This window comes from Chrysemys picta, chromosome 3 (assembly GCF_011386835.1).
Source record: "Chrysemys picta bellii isolate R12L10 chromosome 3, ASM1138683v2, whole genome shotgun sequence".
Lineage (NCBI taxonomy): Eukaryota > Metazoa > Chordata > Testudines > Emydidae > Chrysemys > Chrysemys picta.
In genome coordinates, this window is record NC_088793.1 from 171429719 (window position 1) to 171453684 (window position 23966).

The window sequence follows — 23966 nt, forward strand, 5'->3', positions numbered from 1 at the left end:
CCGGGGCCCCTTCCCCACCTTGACCAGGAAGCATGGTGTCCGTTGCCTCCTGGTGCCCGCCTCGCCCCACGCAGAAACCTATGTGTGGGTGTTGGAGAGGGTGGTGGGGCCCATGGCCATCGTAGCGGCCTCCAAAACGTATGGAAAGGTCGTCATCTTCCTAATGTCAGAGGCCGCTGCCCAGGAGGCGGTGGAGAAGGCCCTGCTGGTGGTGGTGGTGGTGGTTTTTCCCCCTGGAGCCGCTAGAGGACCTGGGTGTCCGGATAGTCCTGACCTCTGTCCCTCCCTTCCTTCCTTCCCAATGCTGCCCTGTCCCTCCCTCCCTTCCTTCCCAGTGCCCACCCTCTCTACCCTGGGGAAACCCATCTCCGTTGTTAGCCCTCTCCCGCTGGGCTGCAAAGACCCCGCCCTCCGTCATGTCGTCTCATTACGCCGGCAGGTGCAGCTTCAATTGCCGCCGGCGGCATGTGAGGTGCTCACGGGGTCCTTCCTGGTCCAGGGGCCCTGCTACCGGGTGCATTATTCCATGGGGGAGGCCCGGTGCTACCTCTGCCGGGCGATGGGGCATGTCCGGAGGGACTGCCCCTTGGCCCAGCACGGGGAGGTACATCCAGGACCCCCCAACCCTGGCAGGGCGCCGGTGCTGCTGGCTGCCCGGCACCCAGAGCTGCCCCTCCTCCTTCTCAACCCACCACCGCTCCCGCTCGGGCCCAAGGGGTACCTTCCCCCAGTGCGCCCAGATGAGCGGGAGAGCCCCGCCTCTGCCGCTTGCAATCTGGCAGTGCCTGTGGAGGTGGGTGGGCGGGGGTACTGCCGGGTGTGGGAGGGGGCCCGTCCCAGGGGGAATCTTCCCTCCCTCATGCCACCCCACCGCTATATCCCTGAGTCCCTGAGCCATTGTCCCTGCCCCCAACCCGACCCCTGCTAGCCAGCCCCCAGATGATACCATGCAAGGTTGGGCCCTATTGCAGGGGAAGTGGGGCAAGCGGAAGGCTCAAGTTTCGCTCCTTCCATCCGATGCGGAGGCCACCCAGAAGACCAGGAAGGGGGGCATCAAGGCCGAGCCTTCCACCTTGCCCACGGGTGTATTCCATCCACCGGTGCTGGCTGGGGAGGACGTGGCAGCACTGGAGAGAAGCGCCGCCCCTCCACTGGAGTGCCTTCTGCGGAGGCTGCCGATGGAGCCTCTCCTGCCCCCTTATCATCTGACATCCCTCTGAGCCCCAAGGCGAGCATTGCTTTGGGCCCTGGCGAGGAGAACCTCGGGGTGGGGGAAGGTGATCTCCCTTCCATCTACGAGGAGATCGAGGCCCTAGGTCTGACCCCAGTCACCCAAGGGGAGGATGACCCTCTGCCAGTGGGCCTCGATCTAGGTGACCTTACCCCGACTCCCCTTTCCCTGTGCTCCATCCCCCAGTGCTTCTGCTCCCACCTCCAAGGAGCCCCTGGACTCTCCCACCAACCCTGCCACAGATGGCACCCAACCAGAAGCCACCGAGCCTCTTGAGGCGATGGTCAGCGCCACGCGGCCGGGACCCGAGTCACCAGGGGAATCCCTTGTAGCTGCGGGGCAGCCGACCCCCTTCCTGGGTGGGGGGCCCATCGCTGATTCTCCACCTACAGATGCCATGGCCATAGCACCTGCCTTCGAGCACGAGCCCGGCATCACTGAGGGGCCCCCTCCCACCCAAAAGACCCCTGAGCCCAACCGTGGGGTGCCACCCCCCAGTGGCCTGCCTGCTGGGGCCCCCGGTCCCACTATCGCCCCTTTCCCTGCCCCTATTCTTGACCCCGGCCCTGTCCCTGCTCTTGATCTTTCCCCTGCCCTGATGCCAACCCCATCCTTCTCCTCTCCACCTCCCGTGATGCCATTGCCGCCCCTAGGGCTGACTCCTTACGTTTTCCACAGGATGACCCCCAGGGACCGGCCTTTGTATATCCCCGTTCCCACCAAGGGCTGCTCTCTTCCCTCCGCCACCCCCTATTGAGATGGGATTTGAGGCGGGCCTCCTGGTGCCAGCCCATTAGGCGCCGTGTTGGGGATCAGCCCCTTGCCTGCCTGTCTTGGTGGGCCACGAGGCTGTGTCAGGGGCCCCTCCAGAGGATAGCCGAGGGTCAGTGACCCCAACCCCCCATACGCTGCGAGAAGAGCTGCGGGAGTTCCTTGAAGATGTCCGTGGCTCCTGTAACAAGGTGCAGCTCGCTCTCCAGCGATTGGGGGGAACTTTCATCAAATCCTCCAGGCCGCGAGGGCCCTCATGGGGGAGGGTAAGAGGACTGGGAAGCAGGCTGCTGCGGCCTACCAGCGGGTCTGCCTCTTCCGTGACTCCTTACTCACCTACGGGGTAGGTCACTGTTTGCTACGTGGCCCGACAGGGCCGTGAGCATCCCTGCTGGTGAGGATTCCCCCCCAGCCCTCCTCATGGCACCTATCACCTTCGCAACATTGAACGCCCAGGGCTGTAGGATGGGTCTCCGCAAGAACCAGATACACTCCTTCCTTCGGGAGGGGGGGTACTCTATGGTTTTCCTGCAGGAGACCCATATGGATCCAGCCGCCGAAGACAGCTGGCGGCTGGAATGGGGGGACAGGGTCTACTTTAGCCATCTCACAGCTCGTACAGCTGGAGTGGCGACCCTGTTCTCCCCCGACCTATGGCCCAAGGTGCTGGGGGTCACCGAGGCTGTGCCGGGCCGCCTGCTACACCTCCGGGTCCGTATGGAGGGGCTCATGGTCAACCTTGTTAACGTCTATGTCCCGACATCGGGCCCAGAGTGGCTGCGTTTCTATCAGCAGGCGTCCGCCTTCCTCAGCACCTTTGGATCCTCGTGAGTACCTAGTCCTGGGTGGGGACTTTAACGCCACCCTCGAGGAGCGGGACTGCTTGGGGACCGAGCAGAGCCCGGCCGCCGCGGATGTCCTCCGGGAGACAGTCGACCATCACTCCCTAGTGGACATCTGGCGCGATCACCACCTGGACGACGTTTCAACTTTCGCTTTTGTCCGGGTGGCGGCCCATTGGTTGCGCCACTCCCGGTTGGACTGCATCTACTTATCGCATTTCCACCTTTCACAGGCCCACTCCTCCAGCATCTGGTCAGCCCCGTTCTCTGATCATCATTTGGCCGCCATGACAGACTCTCTTAGCGCGGAGAGGCTGGGGCCAGCCTATTGGCATTTTAACAACAGCTTGTTGGAGGATGTGGGCTTCGTGACATCCTTCCGGGAGTTCTGGCTGGCCGAGCGAGGGCAGCTGTGTGCCCTTCCCTCAGCACAGCGGTGGTGGGATCTGGGGAAGGTGCGCACCCAGTTCTTTTGCCGCGACGACACCCGGGGCAGCAGCCGATGGAGGGATGCGGTGATAGAGCAGTTGAAACGGGGGGTCTTAGAGCTGGAGAGGCGTATGGCCACCAGCCCCGAGGATCCATCCCTCTGCGGAGCGCGCCGGGAGAAGCGGGAGGAGCTCCGGGCTCTCGAGGACCATCGGGCCCGGGGCGCCTTTGTTCAATCCCGCATCCGCCTCCTTCGGGAGATGGATTGAGGCTCCCGCTTCTACACCCTGGAGAAAAAGAGGACACTTGCTTCCTGGTGGAGGACGGCGGAGATGTGCGGGAGGGCCAGAGCCTTCTACGCAGGCCTTTTCTCCCCAGATGCGACTGATCCTAACGCTTGCAAAATGCTCTGGGGCAGACTCTCAACGCGGGCAACCGAGACCGGCTAGAGCTGCCTCTCACTCTGGCTGAGCTCTTGGAAGCCCTCCGCCGCATGCCCACCAATAAATCTCTGGACATGGACGGGCTGATCGTGGAGTTCTATCGCGTGTTCTGGGATGTCCTCGGCCCAAACCTACTCACCGTCTGGGCCGAGTCCTTGCAGAGTCCTTGCTTGCCTTATTGCCGAAAAAGGGGGACCTCCGTGACTTACGGAATTGGCATCCCGTCTCACGCCTCAGGACGGACTACAAAGTCGTAGCGAAGGCCATCTCGCTGCGGCTAGGTTCCGTGCTGGTGGACGTGGTCCACCTAGACCTACACCGTCCCAGGCCACACCATATTTGATAACTTGTATCTGGTCCAGGACCTCCTGGAGCTTGGGTATAGGGATGGTCTGCCATTCACCCTCCTGTCCCTGGATCAGGAGAAGGCGTTCGACAGGGTGGGCCACCGGTATCTCCTGAGCACTCTGCGAACGTTTGGCTTCGGACCCCAGTTTGTGGGCTTTCTCCAGGTGCTGTACGCCTCTGCGGAGTGTCTGGTCAGGCTCAACTGGACCCTGACTGAGCCAGTCAGTTTCGGGCGAGGAGTACAGCAGGGGTGCCCCCTCTCGGGCCAGCTGTACGCTCTGGCAATTGAGCCCTTCCTCTGTCTCCTCCGTTGGAGGCTGACGGGGTTGGTACTGTGAGAGCCGGAGCTGCGGCTGGTTCTGTCGGCGTACACCGCCGAGGTGCTCCTGATGGTCCAGGACCCGGGCGAATTGGCACAGGTAGAGGCTTGCCAGGCCGTCTACTCGGCAGCCTCCTCCGTCTGGGTCAAGAGCTCTGGCCTGGTGGTCGGGGACTGGTGGCAGGTGAGCTCCCTTCCACCTGTGCTTCAGGCCATCCGGTGGAGGGCGGGTCCGCTGCTCTATATTGGCGTTTACCTTTCTGCCATGCATCCGTCTCCGCCGGAGAACTGGTACGGTTTAGAGGGCAGGGTGACTGAGCAGCTCTGGAAGTGGACAGGACTACTCCAGTGCCTCTCCCTCTACTTGCACTTTTGACATTTTATAAGAACTAAATGTCATGAAGTGCAAGTAGAGAATTTAGGTTAGATGTCAACAGGTTAGTATTGTAAGAAATCCACAGCTCCCTGGGAACTACACAGTTGTTACTATGTCAACTCAAAATGTTAGGAACCTCCTGCTACCAAAGCACAGAGCTGAAGGAGAATCTCCACTAACTGTTAACAGTATAGGGCCCGATACTGTAGATCAGTCCTGAATCCACACAGGAGAAGGCATTGCTACATATTGCAGTATTGCCTTTGAAACCTAAAACATCAGGAATGGGGATGTACATTTTTGAACTCTCAGATGGTGCATGACTAAGCAAAATGGGGGTAATTTTTTCTTGGAGTCAAATTTTCAGAATGTGATATCTATTGCTGAATTATCCAAAGTCAGTAATACAGGTATTTGTCTTGGGCACTATCATTAGCTTGTGTATTAACTAGAATTTATATACACCTCTACCCCAATATATAACGTGACCCGATATAACACTAATTTGGACATAAGGCGGTAAAGCAGTGCTCCGGGGGGGGCTGCGCACTCTGGCGGATCAAAGCAAGTTCAATATATGTTTTCACCTATAAACGGTAAGATTTTTTTTTTGGCTCCCGAGGACAGGGTTATATGGGGTAGAGGTGTATATGAATAGGCAGATTCTGATTGGGGTATATCAGTGTAAATCTGGAGTAACTCAATTGAATCCTCCCTACAAATTCCATTTGTGCATGTAAACAGAGTTTATACGGAGTACAAGGGTTTTTTGTGTGTATGAGCGCTATCATTTGTGCACACAAGTATCAGTGTGTTAAACTGTGTCCGTAGAATTTCATGTGCACAAATGGAGGCTGGGCTGAGGCCTTTGAAAATATAACCCTTAAAGAAGAACTGTGAAAAGTGGGAGCAGTCATACTTGCAAAACATCCTCTCTTGAAGCAGGAATGTCCTTCCCTAGATGGGCAGACCTAGTGGATTTCACTATGTTATGTGTACATTAGAGTTCTTTTTACAAAAAATTCCCACAGTTGCTAATGCTGATGCAAGCTCCACCAGTGGCAGCAATACATGGGTCCTTAGCATTTTAGCCTCCATGTAGACTCACTTCTGAATTTACCATCTTCTGTTTATGATTCTGCATAAATTTGATGGCAGAATGTGGGGCCATGACTGGACTATCATGAAATTCTTATGGGGGAGTGCAATCTGTTATCAGCTTGTTGGGCAAACAAGAAGTGACAAACTGGTTGTGAATTATTAGGCATTGCTGTGGTCTCTTTAGTAAGTACAGATCTGTTTGTCATTCTCTGAACACCTGGGGTAGTTTCTGTTCTGTTTTCACTCTCAGTTCCTGGGGGATTTCTCATTGACTTTTATAAAGAAACAAACATATAGATGTTTTTTACCAATTTAAAAAAAAATATTTTTGCATTGATGACAAAAATAACAGTACAAAATTTACAAGGACTTGTTACTTGTCATAGCTTAGTCTTCCTAATATTTTATATAATATGTATATGAATTAAGGGGTGGCAACATGGTTTCTGCTTAAAGCTGAATTTTACATCCTCACTGAAGTGCACATATGTGGCCAGATTAAATTGAAAATTGATATGTTAAAGGGTAAAGTGCAAATCTGAGGTAATTTGATCCAGGTGTTCCTTAGGGCTTGTCTACACAGGAAAGCTATACTAATATAAACTAGGTGTGACTTTAAACCAATACAGTTATACCAGAATAACTCCCTGTGTGGACACTCTTATTCCAGTATAAGAGTGTCTTTTTCCAGTTTAGCTTATGTTCTTTAAGTGGTTTAGTCTATACTGAAACAAAAAAAAAAGGCCATCCAAAATAAAGAGTGTCCGCACAAGGAGTTATACTGGTACACTATCCGTTTAATTATACTGGTATAGCTGGTAAAACTTTCACTTTTTTTTTTTTAAGTTGACCAATTTTTCACATGAAACGTCTGTTGCTGGAATGCCCCAGAGAGGTGTCGTGCATGCAAAAAAGAAGGTTGCGCATTTGAAACAGTAAAACTTATTAGATCTTGCAGTACTATGTTCTGCTGCAAACTGCTGGCATGTTGTACGACGAGAAAGAGACAGATCTTCCATTCAACTACACTTTAACTCAGGGTAAGTGCACTGGACTAGGAAATAGGACAGTATTTTTACAGTAATCTCTTCTGTGATAATGTTTTTTGTGTACTTTATAACCTTATTATTGGCCAAAATCTAATCTCTCTCCTTTAGGGCAGGCAACTATCATTCCTTCTACTTTCAGATAAGAAAACTGAGAGGTTGCACAAGGTCACTTTCAACACAGCTGGAATCAGAACCTAGGTGTCTAATGTGACAGAGCCAAATCTCTTCCAATTAGCCACATATCTTTTCAAAATAAATAGCCTAGATCGATGTGTGATGGGTTAGATCACAGAAACCCCCTTGAGAGCTGCCAACTGATGTGCCAAGACTACTTCTGCCCCTGCTTTCCTGCCCTGTCAGCTTAGGATTTCAGTGCCCTGCCTGGTTTGAGCCAGACTCGCTAGCCTGCTGCAAACCCAGACCTAGGTCTGAATCACGTCCCCTAACAGCTGTAGGATTGACTGAAAGCAGCTTACAGAAGTGTTCTTATCTGTAACGCTCAAATGTCCAACTCCCAGTGGGGTCTAAACCCACATAAATCCATTTTACCCTGTATAATGCTTATACAGGGTAAACTCATAAATTGTTCGCCCTCTATAATGCCGATAGAGAGAGATGCACAGCTGTTTGCCCCCTCACCCAGGTATTAATACATACTCTGGGTTAATTAATAAGTAAAAAGTGATTTTATTAAATACGGAAAGTAGGATTTAAGTGATTCCAAGTAATAACAGACAGAACAAAGTAAATTACCAAGTAAAATGAAATAAAACCCACAAATCTAAGTCTAATACAGTAATACAACTGAGTACAGATAAAAACCTCACCAGTAAGCTTCCTTTTACAGACTAGTCTCCTTCTAGTCTGGGTCCAGCAATCACTCACATGCCCTGTGGTTATTGTCCTTTGTTCCAGTTTCTTTCAGATAGCCGCACCACCCCTAAGGATATCTCTTTAGCCAGCTGAAGACAAAATGGAGGGGTCTCCCATGGGTTTAAATAGACTTTTTCTTATGCGTGGAGACTCTCTCCCATGCAAAGTCCAGCTCCAAGATGGAGTTTTGGAGTCACATGGGCAAGCCACATGTCCATGCATGATTCAGAACTACAGGTAGCAGCCATTAAATTAAATGCTACCTTGAACGTCCTCACGTAGACTTCTTATGTGGATTGGAGCATTCCAAGATCCATTGTTCCTTAAGTGCTTCTTGAGTGGGCACTTAACTTTGCAAATTCCTTTCTAAAGAAGCTGACCAAATGCCTTACAAAGCTTACTTAGAAATCAAGCAAGTATACAGCCAATGTTCATAACTTCAAGTACAAAAATGATATGTGTACAAACAGGATGAACAGATTCATTAGACCATAACCTTTACAGAGATATGTTACATGGCACAGGTAGCATAAAACATATTCCAGTTACATCATATTCCCATAAAGCATTATGGGATATATTGTCACACTATGATTTTGGCTATGCTATCTGTAGCTATTGTTCTAATCACACTAGTCCACATTTCTTTCACTGAGCCAGGATACCCTAGCTACAAGAGAATATACCCATCTTTTTGTGAGAGCTATCAGAAGCCTCAACAACCTTACTCATTCAAATGTTTATAGAAAAAAGAGGACATTTACTTACCAAAATCTTCACTGACAAGGACTCCGTTAAGGTCTCCTCACATATTCCTGAAATGAATGTTAGCATTACAAGAAAAAACAAATCACAAACTTAGGAAAACCAGGAAATGCACAGTTAAGGTGCTGCTTTACACACCTATTAACAGGCTCTAGGCACCAGCAAACCAAGCGCGTACTAGGGGTGGCACAATTCCAGGGGCAGCACTCGGAGAGGTTTTTGTTTGTTTGTTTTGTTTTTGCTTTGGCATTGCTTGGAGCATCAAAAAACCTAGAGCTGGCCCTGCCTATTAAGAACTGGGAACATCACAGTACCTAACACTTCCTGACAAGAAGTGCCATTTTTCCTGTGTCCAACATAACTCCAATCCAGGACTCCCTGATGGGTAGGTCTAGACTAGAGTTTGTGGGCCTGCTTTAGTTTGAGTTAATTGATTGCCAATTAACTTGGTAAGTAGTAGTACCACATGTGTAAAGTCTACTCTAGATGCTCCACAAACATGTGGTCCAGGCCACAATGCTATGTCAACATTGTGAATAGGTGTAATCACTGATCAGCACAGCTGTACAGGAAAAGCCCCTACTGGAGATGCAGTTATACTGGCAAAGCTGTGCTTTTGCTGGTATCGTGTGTTTCTCCTGGGGGTGGGAGGAGGGGAGAGAAGGTGGTAAGGGTGAAAGAGTAGCGTGGAGGGGGCTGAAATAAGCTATACTGGCAAAAGCAGTTTTGCCAGTATTAGCTGCATCTGCACTAGGCATGCTTTGCTAGTATAGTACAGTGGTATAGCTATACTAGCAAAGCACTCCTATTGTAGACATGGCCTAGGACTCAGCCTAGGGTAAGCCAACAGTCTTAGTATCCTGGAACAAATGTTTGTTATACCCCTGCATACATGTTGATGTCATGGCAACCAACAAACATTTCATTCAACCTGAAGTAACACACCAACAAATATTTGTGGAGTGTTTGGACTAGCATTTACAATTACTAACTAACTAACTAACTCAGGTTAATTTGGAATCAGTTAACATGGGTTAAACTCTAGTCTAGACAGCCCCGCTGTGGCCTGTTACCGACTTTAATATAAGGAGTAATTGCAACAGAGATGATACTGAATGCATGGAACTGCCTCTCTGCCTATTTTCCAGCTGCACAATAACAATTAAAGAGGTTAAGAATGCATTAGGGAATTTCCAACCATTAGTTTCCTGCAGTTCAGGCAAATATTCCCCAATCCCAGAAGAATGATAGAAGAAGGCGCTAGCTTTCCAAAACCACTTTTAGTGGAAATGAGTTAGTCATCAGTGGCCACTTAGAAAAGCAATGCTCATCTTTAAGAGGATTTAAATTTGTCAGGAAAAATTTCTGCTCAATCTACTGTACTACAAAGAGGAATGGAAAAACTGGCTACTTATCAACAGCAAATGAATATTACTATCTTTATAGTATAAATATTACTAATTTAATGATGTGGGCTTTTCCCCCCCTAAATTTTGAAATATAACAGCAGTCACTTTACCGCTGTCCGTGATATATCCATGTGGGAGGCACTGAAACCATCGAAGTGCACCTAGAAGTCGGCCACATAAAATAATGATTTTATGGCTGCTATATAATAGCGACAAGCACCAAAAGGTCCTGTTTTTATGCTTTGATGTAATTCATCATGTCCTCACCTTATCAAGAGTACAAAGTCTTCAGCATAAGGTGTTCAGAGTATTCGACATACAAAAATGGATTAAATTAACTACTTGCTATAATAGCTTCCATTTTTGGGTTCTCATTCTGTAAAATTCAATAGTGGAAAGGGGCACTGATATGAAATGGTTAATAACTTTGTAAATTAAGTCACTGTAATAGGTCCTAGCCGGGGCTCGACCCTTCCGGGCAGGAGGGGAGCCACACCGACTCACTACTGTGGGAACAAGCAGTCAGTTAGTCCCGAAGCTCCGGCTCTTTGGTGCAGGGCCGGAGCAACCACAGTTAAAGCTCAGGCCCTTGACTGCAGGGGCGGAGCAAACACAGTAAAGCTCAGGCCCTTGTTTGCAGGGGGCTGAGCGAGCAAGCAGTTCAGAAGCCCAGGCCCTTGACTGCAGGGGCGGAGCAAACACAGTCAAGCTCAGGCCCTTGTTTGCAGGGGGCTGAGCGAGCAAGCAGTTCAGAAGCCCAGGCCCTTGACTGCAGGGGCGGAGCAAACACAGTCAAGCTCAGGCCCTTGTTTGCAGGGGGCTGAGCGAGCAACCAGTTCAGAAGCCCAGGCCCCGGGATCAGGGCGGGGCAAACACAGTTAAGCTCAGGTAAGGCATGCCTAGGCTTTCTGTAGCTGAGCATTGGGTGAGGGGGAAGCCTGCCACCCGTGAGCGGGGGTGGCAGGGGGGAACGCAGGCCCACCCACTCCACTGCGTTCCAGCCCGGGGCCCTAGCAGCGGTTACTGCCGCTGCTGGTCAGTGGGGTATCCAGACCGCAACACACTGACATTGGCTCACACTCGGTTGCAGCCGGACCGGGGTCGGCTACCCCCGGGCTACTTCCACGATCCCCCTCAAAGCCTACCTCGTTCGTCGCGCCGGGCTCGGGCCAGTCCATCTGCATGGGCTCCTCTCGGCCAGGGCTCGGTGGCAGGTCCGGTAGCTCTGCCGGGAAGTCGGGCCAACGGTCCTCGGGCGGCTCCTCTGGGTAGCAGCAGGGGCGGAGGGGTTCGGGTGCAGTCTCACCCTCAGGGTTGGTGGGGTGGGGTTCCCAGGGATTCTCCCAGTGACGGGAGCGGATGGGCTCCGACGGCTCCTCCTCGTAACGTGCCCGGGGTAGCTCACGCCAGCTGGGGTCCAGGCCTCGGTCTTCGGCGGTCTCCTGGCCGGGAGCTCCCGGCCGCACGTCTGCTCCCTGTGGTGGCTGGCCGCCGACTGAGCTCTGGCGGCCGGCCTTTATACTTCCTGTCCCGCCCCTTGACTTCCGGGGGGCGGGGACAGGCGGTGGTGGTCCCACCCACTCTGGTGCCTGCATGTGGGCTCCCTCTTCTGGGCAGGAGGGGAGCCACACCGACTCACTACACCCCCCCCCCCTTAAGGCTGGCTCCCGCGTGTCGGGGCCAGGTCCTTCCATCTCCCCAAGGCGGGATAGGAAGTCCGCATTCGTATGGTCCTTGCCAGCCCGATGCTGAACCGTAAATGCGTAGGGTTGTAAGGCGAGGTACCACCGCATAATGCGGGCGTTATTATCTTTCATCCGCATTAGCCACCGGAGGGGGGCGTGGTCTGTGACGAGGGTGAACGGGGCCCCGAGGAGGTAGAAACGAAGGGCATCGCAGGCCCACTTCACAGCGAGGGCCTCTTTTTCCACCACTGCGTAATTCCTCTCGCGGGGGAACAGTTTCCGGCTGAGGTATAATATGGGGTGGTCCTTTCCCTCCACTTCTTGGGACAAGACTGCTCCTAACCCCACCCCGGAGGCGTCGGTCTGCAGGATGAATGGGCGTTTAAAGTCCGGGCTATAGAGAACCGGCTCCTGGCAGAGGCACTTCTGCAGTGTCCGGAAGGCAGCCTCACACTCTGGGGACCACTGTACCTGCTGGGGACTGTCCTTCGTCAGAAGCCCAGTTAAGGGTGCGGCGATGGACGCGAACTGGGGGATGAACTGTCGGTAATACCCAACGAGGCCCAGGAACTGCCGAACGTGCCGTTTGGTCGACGGGGTGGGGCAGTCCAGGAGGGCCTGGACTTTTCCGACGAGGGGTTTGACCCGCCCGCCCTCGACGGTATAGCCGAGATAGGTGGTCTCTTGCCAGGCAATACGGCACTTTTTGGGGTTGGCAGTAAGTTGGTCCTCCCAGCTGCGGCTATAGATGACCACGTCGTCTAGGTACGCAGCCGCATAGTCCTGATGGGGCTGCAGAAGATGGTCCATCAGTCGCTGGAAGGTGGCTGGGGCCCCATGGAGACCAAATGGCATTCGCGGGAATTGGTACAGCCCCGTTGGGGTGGCAAAGGCGGTTTTCTCCTTCGAGGTCTCTTCGAGGGGGATCTGCCAATAGCCTTTGCTGAGGTCCAGGGTGGTGATATACTGGGCCTCCCCCAGGCGGCCCAGTAACTCGTCCACATGGGGCATCGGGTAGGCATCGAAGTGCGAGATGGCGTTTACCCTCCGAAAGTCGATGCAGAAGCGGCGGGTGCCGTCTGGCTTGGGCACCAGGACCACCGGACTACGCCACTCGCTCTGGGACGGCTCAATGACGCCCAGAGCCAGCATGGCTCTTACTTCCTCCTCGACCGCATCCCGCATCCGATAGGGCAGGGGCCGGGTCGTCTCTCGAACCACTTTCCCCGGCTCGGTCTGGATGGAGTGTTTGACTAGGGACGTGTAGCCCGGTACGGCCGTGAAGGTTCTCTTGAAGGCCTGCAGAAGGCAGTTGGTTTGTTTACATTGCTCCTCCGTGAGCGATTGTCCTAACAGGGGTGCCGGGGGGTCATCCGTCGAGGGTACGCGGGGTCCCAATTCCGGCTCGGGCGGATACGGGTTAATTAAGAGGCCCTCCCAGTCCTGCCACCGTTTCAGCAGGTTTACATGATACCGTTGGGTCCCCTTCCGCTTGTCTGGTTGCCGCACCTCGTAGGTGACGGGACCTACTTTACGCACGACGTCGTAAGGCCCCTGCCACCGGGCTAACAATTTAGACTCACTGGACGGGAGGAGGAGTAGGACACGGTCTCCTGGTTGGAACTCCCGGACTTGGGCTCCCTGATCATAGGTTCGTTTCTGCCGCTCCTGCGCCATCTTCAAATTTTCGCGGGCCAGGGCTCCGGCCTGGGCAAGGTATTCCTGTAACTGGATGACATATTTCAGGAGGCCCTGGGCTGGGGAGACCGACTGTTCCCAAGTCTCTCTCATCAGGTCTAAGAGGCCCCGTGGTCTGCGTCCATACAGCAGCTCGAATGGGGAAAATTTTGTTGAGGTCTGCGGGACTTCTCGGATGGCTAACAGCAAGGGTGGAAGGAATTGGTCCCAGTGGCGGAGATCCTCTGCTGGGAATTTCCGCAACATGCCTTTCAAAGTGCGGTTAAACCGCTCCACCAACCCGTCCGTCTGCGGGTGGTAAACGGACGTCCGGAGTTGTTTGATGCCTAAGAGGGCACAGACCTGTCGCAACAATTGGGACGTGAAGTTCGTTCCCTGGTCGGTTAGGATCTCTCTAGGCAGTCCTACTCGGGCGAAGATTTTCAGCAATTCCCCCGCGATGGTCCGGGCGGTAATACTCCGCAAGGGGATGGCTTCCGGGAATCGAGAGGCATAGTCCACCAGAACCAGAATGTATTGAAACCCCGCAGCGCTTTTCGGGAGGGGGCCCACGAGGTCCATGGCGACCCTTTCAAAGGGCGTCTCCATCACTGGCATGGGGACCAGGGGTGCCTTGGAGATCCCGAGCGGGACGACCAGCTGACAGTCTGGGCAGGAGGCGCAATACTCTTTCACCTCCTGAGAGATTCCCGGCCAAAAGAAGCGTGCCAGGATTCGAGCGAGGGTCTTCTCTCGCCCCAGGTGCCCGGCGGCTGGCACATCGTGGGCCAGCTTCATTACCGCCCGCCGGTGACACAGGGGCACCAACAGTTGGGTTTGTGGTTCCCGGGTGCGGGGATCACGGTCCACGCGGTAGAGCCGGTCCCGGCGCAGCTCAAAGTGGGGCCATAGGGTGGCCCGCTGGGGGTCCACAACACTCCCGTCTACTGCCGCGAGCTGCTCGTAGAAGCGGCTGAGGGTGGGATCCTCTCGCTGGTCCCGACAGAAGTCGGTATCGAAGCGGGGCTGAGAGGCGGGCTCCGGCGGCGGCCCCGCTGCGTCCGTGTCGTCTATCTCGGTCGCCGGGCCCTGCTCGGGGGTCTCGGATGAGGACCCCAGCCGATCAGCCTCCAGGGCCGGCGTGGAACGTAGGACTTCCTCGAAGGCCGGCCAGTCCCGACCGAGGATCACAGGATATGCAAGATGGGGAGCTACCCCAACCACCAGGTGTCGGGTGACCCCCGCGATTGTTAGGGGGACCCGGGCGCTGGGGTATGGTCGGACATCCCCATGGATGCCCTGTAGATGGATGCACCCGAAGCGGGTATCGCCCTGCGGTACCAGGTCCTTACGGACCAACGTCTGGCCACAGCCCGAGTCGATCAAGGCCCGCGTAGTCCGCCCTCCGACGGCCGCCGGGACGGTCAGCTTGGGGTTCATGGCTGGCCGGGCTCGAGTGTGGCCCGCCCACACTTGCCCATAGCTACAATCCATCTCCGGACAGTCTCGCTGGAGGTGCCCCATCTTCCCACAACCGAAGCAGGGACCGAGTTCAGGTCGTCTGCTCCGGGGGCCCTCTCGGCTTGGGCTCTGGGGGGGGCTTCGCCGAGCCCTTGGGGGCCCCTGGCCCGGGGCCATTGGTCCGGTCCGAGGAACTGGGTCCGTGTGCCGGATCCGGGTCTCGCGGTGGGAGTCGGGCCTAGGTGCGGGGTGTCGTGGTCCGCTCGGGGGTTCCCCTTTCTTTTCGCCACGGGCTGGTTCGGGCCCGTGCCGTCGGAAGGTGGGCCCCACTGCATCTTCGGCGGCTAGGAAGTCCTCCATTAGCGACACTGCCTGGGCCAGCGTCGCCGGCCGGTGGCGAAGCACCCAGGCGCGCCCTCAGGAGGGTAGAGTGTGCACAAACTGTTCTAGCACAACCTGCTCGGTTACCTCCTCCGCCGTCCGGGTGTCGGGCTGTAGCCACCGTCGGCAAGCCTCTTCTAAGGTCTGGGCCACTACCCGCGGTCGGGCCCCGGCAGGGTAAGTCTGGCCCCGGAACCTTTGTCGGAAGGTCTCGGGACTGACGTCAAGGGCGTCCAATATCGCGGCCTTCACCAGGTCGTAGTCCCGGGCTTCCTCAGCCGCCAACCCACGATAGGCCACCTGGGCCGCCCCCGTCAGGTAGGGGGCTAAGAGGGTGGCCCACTGGTCCCTGGGCCACCCGGCGACGAGGGCTACCCGCTCGAACGTGACCAGGAAGGCCTCAGGGTCGTCGTCTGGGCCCATCTTAGTCAACCGAAGGGGGGCAGCTAACCGCGGCATCTCCGCAGCCTCCCCCGACGGCCCCGGCGCGGGGCGTGGGAGCGTAACCAGCAGCTGCTGCAGCTGGACTCCCAACTGCCGCACCAGCTGCTGCTGTTGCTCGAGCTGGGCCGTGTGCTGCTCCTGCTGTAACTGGAGTTGGGCGGCATCTCGCTGCTGTTGCTGCGCGAGCTGAGCGGCCTGCTGTTGCTGCTGGGCCGTCTGCTGCCGCTCCTGGCTCTCCGCGAGCAGCTGGAACAGCCGCTCCATATCCATTCCTTAGAACGGGGGGGGGGGGGGGGGGGACAACGGCCACTCCCCCTCTAGCCCCTTCTCACAGGGGCAGGGGCTCGTGCCCCACGTTCTGCGCCAAATGTAATAGGTCCTAGCCGGGGCTCGACCCTTCCGGGCAGGAGGGGAGCCACACCGACTCACTACTGTGGGAACAAGCAGTCAGTTAGTCCCGAAGCTCTGGCTCTTTGGTGCAGGGCCGGAGCAACCACAGTTAAAACTCAGGCCCTTGACTGCAGGGGCGGAGCAAACACAGTAAAGCTCAGGCCCTTGACTGCAGGGGGCTGAGCGAGCAAGCAGTTCAGAAGCCCAGGCCCTGGATCAGGGCGGGGCAAACACAGTCAAGCTCAGGCCCTTGTTTGCAGGGGGCTGAGCGAGCAAGCAGTTCAGAAGCCCAGGCCCTGGATCAGGGCGGGGCAAACACAGTTAAGCTCAGGCCCTTGTTTGCAGGGGGCTGAGCGAGCAAGCAGTTCAGAAGCCCAGGCCCGGGATCAGGGCGGGGCAAACACAGTTAAGCTCAGGTAAGGCATGCCTAGGCTTTCTGTAGCTGAGCATTGGGTGAGGGGGAAGCCTGCCACCCGTGAGCGGGGGTGGCAGGGGGGAACGCAGGCCCACCCACTCCACTGCGTTCTAGCCCGGGGCCCTAGCAGCGGTTACTGCCGCTGCTGGTCAGTGGGGTATCCAGACCGCAACACACTGACATTGGCTCACACTCGGTTGCAGCCGGACCGGGGTCGGCTACCCCCGGGCTACTTCCACGATCCCCCTCAAAGCCTACCTCGTTCGTCGCGCCGGGCTCGGGCCAGTCCATCTGCATGGGCTCCTCTCGGCCAGGGCTCGGTGGCAGGTCCGGTAGCTCTGCCGGGAAGTCGGGCCAACGGTCCTCGGGCGGCTCCTCTGGGTAGCAGCAGGGGCGGAGGGGTTCGGGTGCAGTCTCACCCTCAGGGTTGGTGGGGTGGGGTTCCCAGGGACTCTCCCAGTGACGGGAGCGGACGGGCTCCGGCGGCTCCTCCTCGTAACGTGCCCGGGGTAGCTCACGCCAGCTAGGGTCCAGGCCTCGGTCTTCGGCAGTCTCCTGGCCGGGAGCTCCCGGCCGCACATCTGCTCCCTGTGGTGGCTGGCCGCTGAGTGAGCTCTGGCGGCCGGCCTTTATACTTCCTGTCCCGCCCCTTGACTTCCGGGGGGCGGGGACAGGCGGTGGTGGTCCCACCCACTCTGGTGCCTGCACGTGGGCTCCCTCTTCTGGGCAGGAGGGGAGCCACACCGACTCACTACAGTCACATATAATAATTAGCCAAACGGGGAGAAATAGAAACAATTTCAAGGAACAAAATGGACACCGTGTAGAATCAAGCATATGGGTTTATTATGCACTGCGCTGGCGGAGTGGCACTTTGCTTATTGGGCTCCAAGACACTGCCAAATAATTAACTACAATGAATTATATGGAATTTTTATGGGCGGAGGGAAATGACAGGGTAGGAGATCCCGAGCGCCTGGATAGGTCTAGCAGCGAGACAAGATAAGCACAGTAGCCAATAGTCTAAAAATTACATAATGTCTCTGCCCACGGTTTCAAGTTAACATATGACATATTGTTAGTACACAGGTGTTTTCCTTTAAACAGTGTATAAAGTGTATTAGTATAAAATATGTATGTTGAATTCCAATTTGGGACCCAAAGGAATGAGGTAGCCCTTCTGATTGTCCAACAGGTAGATTCCAGGGGGTTAAAGCAAAAAGACATTAAAAACTAAATGGCAATAGAAATTGTCTTTCAAGTTGCCCATTATGTTTCTAAAGGCAGACACTGGTATCTGGGAGGGAAAAGGAAGGATGTCATATTTTATACTGACATGCTTGAACCTCTTCCAGGAACCAAAGGTTGGTATGCGGAGAGGGCATGGCTCTCTTTTCTTGCAGCGGAGTGGACACAGACAGACACAGGGCCCCTTTCAATCTTTTGGTCTGTTTGCAGCTTCAAATAAGAGTGCCAATTACTGCTCCCCATCTGGCATTTTGCTGACCATGCTTATCTTAGTAAAAAGCAAGGTTGTCTCTTGTTTGTTCTGCTTCTCTGAGGTAATACTGTTCACTGTTTGCTAAGCCTCTCGGCCTCTTGACCAAACTTTGGACTTCAGGCCTGTAAAAAGTTGCTGACAGAGCCTGTTTCAGGATTTTACATACACAGCTCATGGATTTTGGCCCTTCAAATAGATGCTGACATGTTGCTTTATTTACTTGTTTGGAAACATGGGTATTTAAAAAGAGCAACACACAACCTTCTGCACATCCGTTTCTTGTTACAGAAGACTGCTAACATCATACTGAGGCATGTGGAATTATTCAAAAATCAATTGCTCAGCAGCCATGAAAATGTCAGTTTCATGATCTTTATATGACAAACATAGGCTAAGTTTAATTGGCCTCAGCAGATATTTGCATGTTAGTGATGCTGCATTACTGTTATAAGACGAGACACATAAGAATAGTTCACTTTTTTCATCAGCAATTAAACATTGTCAGATTACTGCTCTGTTAGAGCTGAGACAGTTCTAGTGGCTTTGCCAGTTATATTATTAGAAAGTGCCTTCCTCGTTACTGCTGTTGATGGGGGGGCGGGCGGAGAGAGAAATGAAGAATTTTGACATGTCACACTAGTCACTATTGCTACCACTAAGGAACAACAAGCAGGCAGAGCTCCATTTGCCTGGGAACCAATGAAGTATTTACACCTGAGCAAGTGGCAGATGTCAATTTAAAAGAAAATAAAAAAGCAGATCTCCAACCACTTTGACATACTGACTCAGAGTGACAGTTTCATATGACTTTCTCCAAGCAGTTGCCTCCTCTGCAACTTCTGATTCATTAGAGAGCTGAGGCCTTTTGAGCAGCGGCGTATTATCGCCTAGGCCGACAAGGCCTAGGACTAGGGCGGCAAATTTATAATAGCAGCATTTTTGTAATGGCGGCATCAGTGACGCCGCGATTCTACCAATCATTGCGCGTATTGAAACCACCAATGATGGCACGACGCCATTTAGTAAACATACTCGTGAGAATCCTAAACGTTAATAATATGACCGGAAGGAAGAAATGAAGCAGTTCTCAGTTTTGGATCCATGCGCGGTCCCGCGCTACAAGCGAAACTGCGCTATACAGATGCGCGTTCAAGCGAAGGTTGGCTGTACTTGTAATTTGATTTATAATAAAACTTGTAAATGTTCAATTATTTTAATGATATTTAGATTAATTTTAGTTCAAATGAATTTGTAAAAAAACTAAAACAAGTTCATATGGGGCCCGTGGCGGCAATTATTTCAGGGCCTCGGGCCAGCAAAATCATTAATCCGCCACTGCTTTTGAGACTCGTTTTCATGTAGGCAAGGTGCTTCTAATTTTCACACGATACAGCTGTTTTGCTGTCAATAATGTCATAAGCATTACTAAAAATATATTCCAACTGGGTACTCCAGTGTTCCCTCTCATTTTTATGTCCATGTGCGGAATTAAATTTGTTATGTGCACCAATATGGAGGTGATGTGTGGCAGGGGAGGGGCCGAGGGGTTCGGAGTGTGGGAGGAGGCTTCAGGCTGGGGCAGAAGATTGGAGTGCAGGGGGGTTGAGGGCTCTGGCTGGGGGTGCAGGCTCTGGGGTGGGGCTGGGGATGAGGGGCTTGGGGTGCAGGCTGCCCTGGGGTTGTGGCGGGGAGAGAGGACTCTCCCCAGCCCTCTCTTGCCGCAGCCGCTCAGGGCTGGGTGAGAGGCACCTCTCCCTGGTGGTGGCAGTTCCGGCGGCAGGGCTGGGCTGGCCCGGGGAGGAGCGCCTCTCCCCACCTGTGTGGCCCTTGATAGCCTGCTGCGCACCTGCGCAGCTTAGAGGGAATTTAGGTGTACTCTATTGCAACAGAGAAAACAAGCAATTACTGCAACTGACCTCTCGCTGGTGGTGGGTGGGAATAGGATACAGAGCTTTTTGGCAAAGTTGTGATCAATATATCTTAGGCCAGGTTTACACTACCAACTGACATCGGTATAATTACATTGCTCAGGGGTGTGAGAAGTCCACACCTCTGAGTGACACAATTATACCAATCAAATCCCCGATATAAACAGCGCTATGTTAATGGTCGACACGGGTATCGCCTTTCACAAAGGTGGATTAAGTGAGCTAACAGGAGAAGCTCTCCTGTCAATGTAGTAGCGTCTTCACTGCACAGCTGCAGCCTTTTAAGTGTAGCCTAGGGATGTAAATAATGTGTAAAAACAGTAACCGTGTAACCAATTAAAATACTATCGGTTACACGGTTAAACATTTACCCTGGGAACTAGTGGCATGGGGGGTGCTACAGCACCCCCACGTTTTATGTGGGGTTCTGCTGCTACCCCTGCCCCTGGGGATTCCCGCTGCCGCTGCCTGCGCCAACATCCTGGCTGCCGGCCCCATGCCCGGGGCTCTGCTGGTGGCTGGCATCTTGGTGCCGGGGTCCCAGGTGCTGGGATGGACCCCGGGTGCAGGGCTGACAGCCTGGAGGAACTCTGGGTGTGCTGGGATGCCAGGCAGCAGTAGGGTGGCAGCCGGGACCCTGAGCACGTGGCTGACAACCGGGATGGACCCTGGCAGCTGGGACAGACCCCAGCCAAGGGGCTGGCAGCCAGGAGGGACCCCGGCCATGGGACCAGGATTCGGGCAGCAGCAGAGCCCCAGCATGGTGTCACAGCTGGGATGCCAGGTGCGCAGGGATGCCAGGAGGCAGCAGAGCCCTGGGCATGGGGGCTGGGAGGGACCTCGAGCAAGCGGGGTGGCAGCCGGGATCCTGGGTGCGGGGTGGCAGCCAGGATCCTGGGTGGAGTTTAACTGTTAACAGAAACCGATAAATATCAAGCTTATCAGTTAAACTCTTACATCCCTAGTGTAGACTTGTCCTTAGTCTCAGCCAACAGGAGATGCTCAGAAAGAGTTATTTATCTTACAATTTTATTCTGCCAACCATCACTGCCACATATTTGAGTGCCTTCCCCATAAAATCATTAGCAGCAGTGAAGTACCTAATGGACTTCCCAGTGTTTCTGGCCCTTTTGGGGTAAAAACTCTGCTTGGGGTATTTTGTTTTTGTTGGTTGTTCCTTTCGTATATCACCTGCTTTCTCAAAGACTAAGGGTGCTGGAGTAGCACAGGTGTAACAGTGGGTAGAATTTAACCCAATGGGCTTTAAACTATTGGCAAGTATTCTGGGGGGTGTAATTTAAGAGCCTACTCAAGCTCCCACTGTAGTCAAGAAGAGCTCTTTGTAGCTCAAAAGATTGGTTCTTTCACCAAGTGGGTCCAATAACACATATTCACCCATCTTGTCTCTCTCATATCCTGGGGCCAACATTCTTACCCACGAAAGCTTATGCTCCCAATACTTCTGTTAGTCCTAAAGGTGCCACAGGACCCTCTGTTGCTTTTTACATGACTACAACAATACTGCAAAAAACAATGGGAAGTTTGTCATTGACTTGAATGTGGGCAGGATTAGGCTTTTAAATATTTTCTTATTTTATACAACTCCAGCAACTTCTGAGCGTCTGTCTTGGAAGTTATTTGAAAATGTTTTCTTTTCCCCCCCAAAAGGTGAAGTATCTAATTATTTCTGGTCACACAAAGGTTTTTTGGGGACAGAAAAGGAAGATGAAATGGCAAGGGGTGTAAATGGGCATTATGAACTAGTTAATCGTATCCTTCTCATCCTCTGCCTTTCCTCACCCCACAAACAAGAGACTCCCTTTGGGGAGTTGGAAGGTGCACCTGGTAACAGTGACTTCTTCATAAATGACAATTTTTGTAGAGAATCCAAGAATCCAATGAACAAGAAGACTGGATTACTTTCTCACCCTCTGAGACTTTGTCTACACACATACATTGTTACACCTAGTGGCAGTGTAGCTTTGGCAATTCTAACAATGGTGGATGTGCTAATGTAGACAAGTTAGAGTCTCTGAGGAGGATTAGATGACAGGAAACAGTGATAAAAATGCCAAAGGCTACTTCATCCCAGTGACAGAGCAATAATGGGAGAATTTCCTCAAATCCTTGGTGTAGATGAATCTCATTAGCACTGAATTCACTAAAAATGTACACAGATTCTTCTCATTCTCAGTGTAATGCATGCTTTCAGGACTCTAATAGGCAGAGCAAAGCAGGAAGTGATTGTGGAGAGAACCACTATCTTTGGTTTTGAGGGTTGTTCTGTTTTTAAAATAAGGTTGCTCTGGACTGTGTGGTTAATTTAGTCTGTTTCATCATTTGTTTTGGTAAGAAAAACTAAATTCAGGATTAAGGAGAATAATGACCAGATACATAGGCCACTTCAATGCTGCCCAAATGTTGGGCCAATAAACCTTAAACCAGCAATGAAATATTTTATTTGAATATGTAGCAAAGATACTCTCTGTTCAGAGTCCAATTCTTCTCTATTCTAGTTAATGGGAGCAGCAGCAGTTCCTTAGTCCCGCATGGTGTTAAAAGACTGTGCAAAGAGAAAATAAAGTTAAAAAACCAACAGCCCCCCTAAATATCCCTCACCACGCCAAAAAACAAAAAACAAACAAAAACAAAAAAACAAAAAAACCCCACAACCAACTACACTCCAAGCAAACAGCAAGGCTATGGAAAGGACACGGTCCAGGAGTGGGCCTCAGAAGTAATGCCTAACTCACAGTGCCTACCTGCACCACGACACAAGTTTGCAAAGTTGTTTAAGGCGAAGAATGGTGTGGGGGAACCCCGCAAAGTATAAAACGTGATTCTCTCTGACTGGGCCTGGGATGTATTTCGCTCCCTGCCCTAAGGGGCTGCTGCTGGAGGGAGATGTGGGAAATTTCAGAAGATTTCCTCTCCGGAAAAGAAACTCACCCAAAGCCTGGTGTGCAAGAACAGACATCAGTGGCACTGCAGGCTGCCGGCAGGGGAAATAGCTGAGAGGAACGGGCCGCTGCAGGGCACAGCGAGCTGCCCAGGGGAGCGGGGCCACTAGCGGGATCTAGGTCCCGGCTCGTTCCCCAGTGGAGCCGGAACTATGTCACAGCGGGCTCGCTGCTCTGCACCACGCTAGGCCCCGCACGGCACGGGAGCTTAGCCAGGGGCGCTACAGCGGGGTGCAGAGCTGCCAGGTGCCCGACACCCCGCGGCTAAAGGGGACAGCCGAGCACCGCGCTGCACCAGCCCCCTTGCACCGCCCCGCAGCCAAGTACCGCGCTGCACCAGCCCCCTTGCACCGCCCCGCAGCCGAGTACCGCGCTGCCCCAGCCCCCTTGCACCGCCTCGCAGCCGAGCACCGCCCCGCAGCCGAGTACCGCGCTGCCCCAGCCCCCTTGCACCGCCCCGCAGCCGAGTACCGCGCTGCACCAGCCCCCTTGCACCGCCTCGCAGCCGAGCACCGTGGTGCAGCAGCACCCTTGCAGCGCCCCCCAGTGCACCAGCCCGCCTTGCAGCGACCCACAGCCAGGCACCGCGCTGCAAAGTCCCCCCTTGTAGCGCCCCGCAGCCGTGCACCGGGGGGAACCGACACTGCTGCACTGAGCCCATTGTTTGGCTCAGCCACCAGGCGCTGCTGCGCTCCCCCCAGCACAGGGCCGGGCCCGCCTCTGCACCTCGCCTCCTCCCCCCCAGCAGTGTCCGCGCGGCGGCTCGGAGCAGGAGGCTGACGCCTCACGCCGCTCCCCGCCCCCGGGTGCACCATTGATAAAGCGTTCGGAAAGACATGGTGTCAGGGCTCCAGTGGCGCAATCGGTTAGCGCGCGGTACTTATACAGCAGTACACAGCAGAGCAATGCCGAGGTTGTGAGTTCGAGCCTCACCTGGAGCACATATTCTTTTGGGACACGCACCGCACATTTTTCGTGTTTGGTGTTAAAGAGTGTTTGCAGCTTTCGACTACTGCTTGCACTAGGAATCACAGCTGAGCCAGGCCACGGCTAAATTGTGCAGCCATTTTCTGTGTGTGTAACACGGCATAATAGCATTAATCTGTATACTGCATTATATAATAAACAAGTATAAACACACGGCATGATAAAACTGCCTTTCTCTCTG

The 23966-nt window shown here is 53.7% G+C and overlaps 1 protein-coding gene and 1 non-coding gene across 2 annotated transcripts; one reads left to right on the forward strand and one right to left on the reverse strand.

The window, feature by feature from the left end:
* Nucleotides 1-8549: 8549 nt before the first annotated feature.
* LOC135982518 (uncharacterized) lies at nt 8550-23617 on the reverse strand. The gene is made up of 3 exons (XM_065589547.1): nt 22788-23617; nt 10224-17160; nt 8550-8597 (listed from the first exon to the last, which is right to left on the reverse strand). The coding sequence occupies exon 2, from the start codon at nt 15137-15139 to the stop codon at nt 10967-10969; it is 4173 nt and encodes a 1390-aa protein (XP_065445619.1). The 5' UTR covers nt 15140-17160; nt 22788-23617; the 3' UTR covers nt 8550-8597; nt 10224-10966.
* A 28-nt stretch (nt 23618-23645) lies between these two features.
* Nucleotides 23646-23739, forward strand: TRNAI-UAU (transfer RNA isoleucine (anticodon UAU)). The gene is made up of 2 exons: nt 23646-23683; nt 23704-23739. It is a non-coding gene; the product is annotated as a tRNA-Ile (tRNA).
* Nucleotides 23740-23966: the final 227 nt, after the last annotated feature.

What these genes read in the sequence shown, in the direction of transcription:
- LOC135982518 (XM_065589547.1), bottom strand. Translation starts at nt 15,139, where the DNA reads ATGGAGGACTTCCTAGCCGCCGAAGATGCAGTGGGGCCCACCTTCCGA.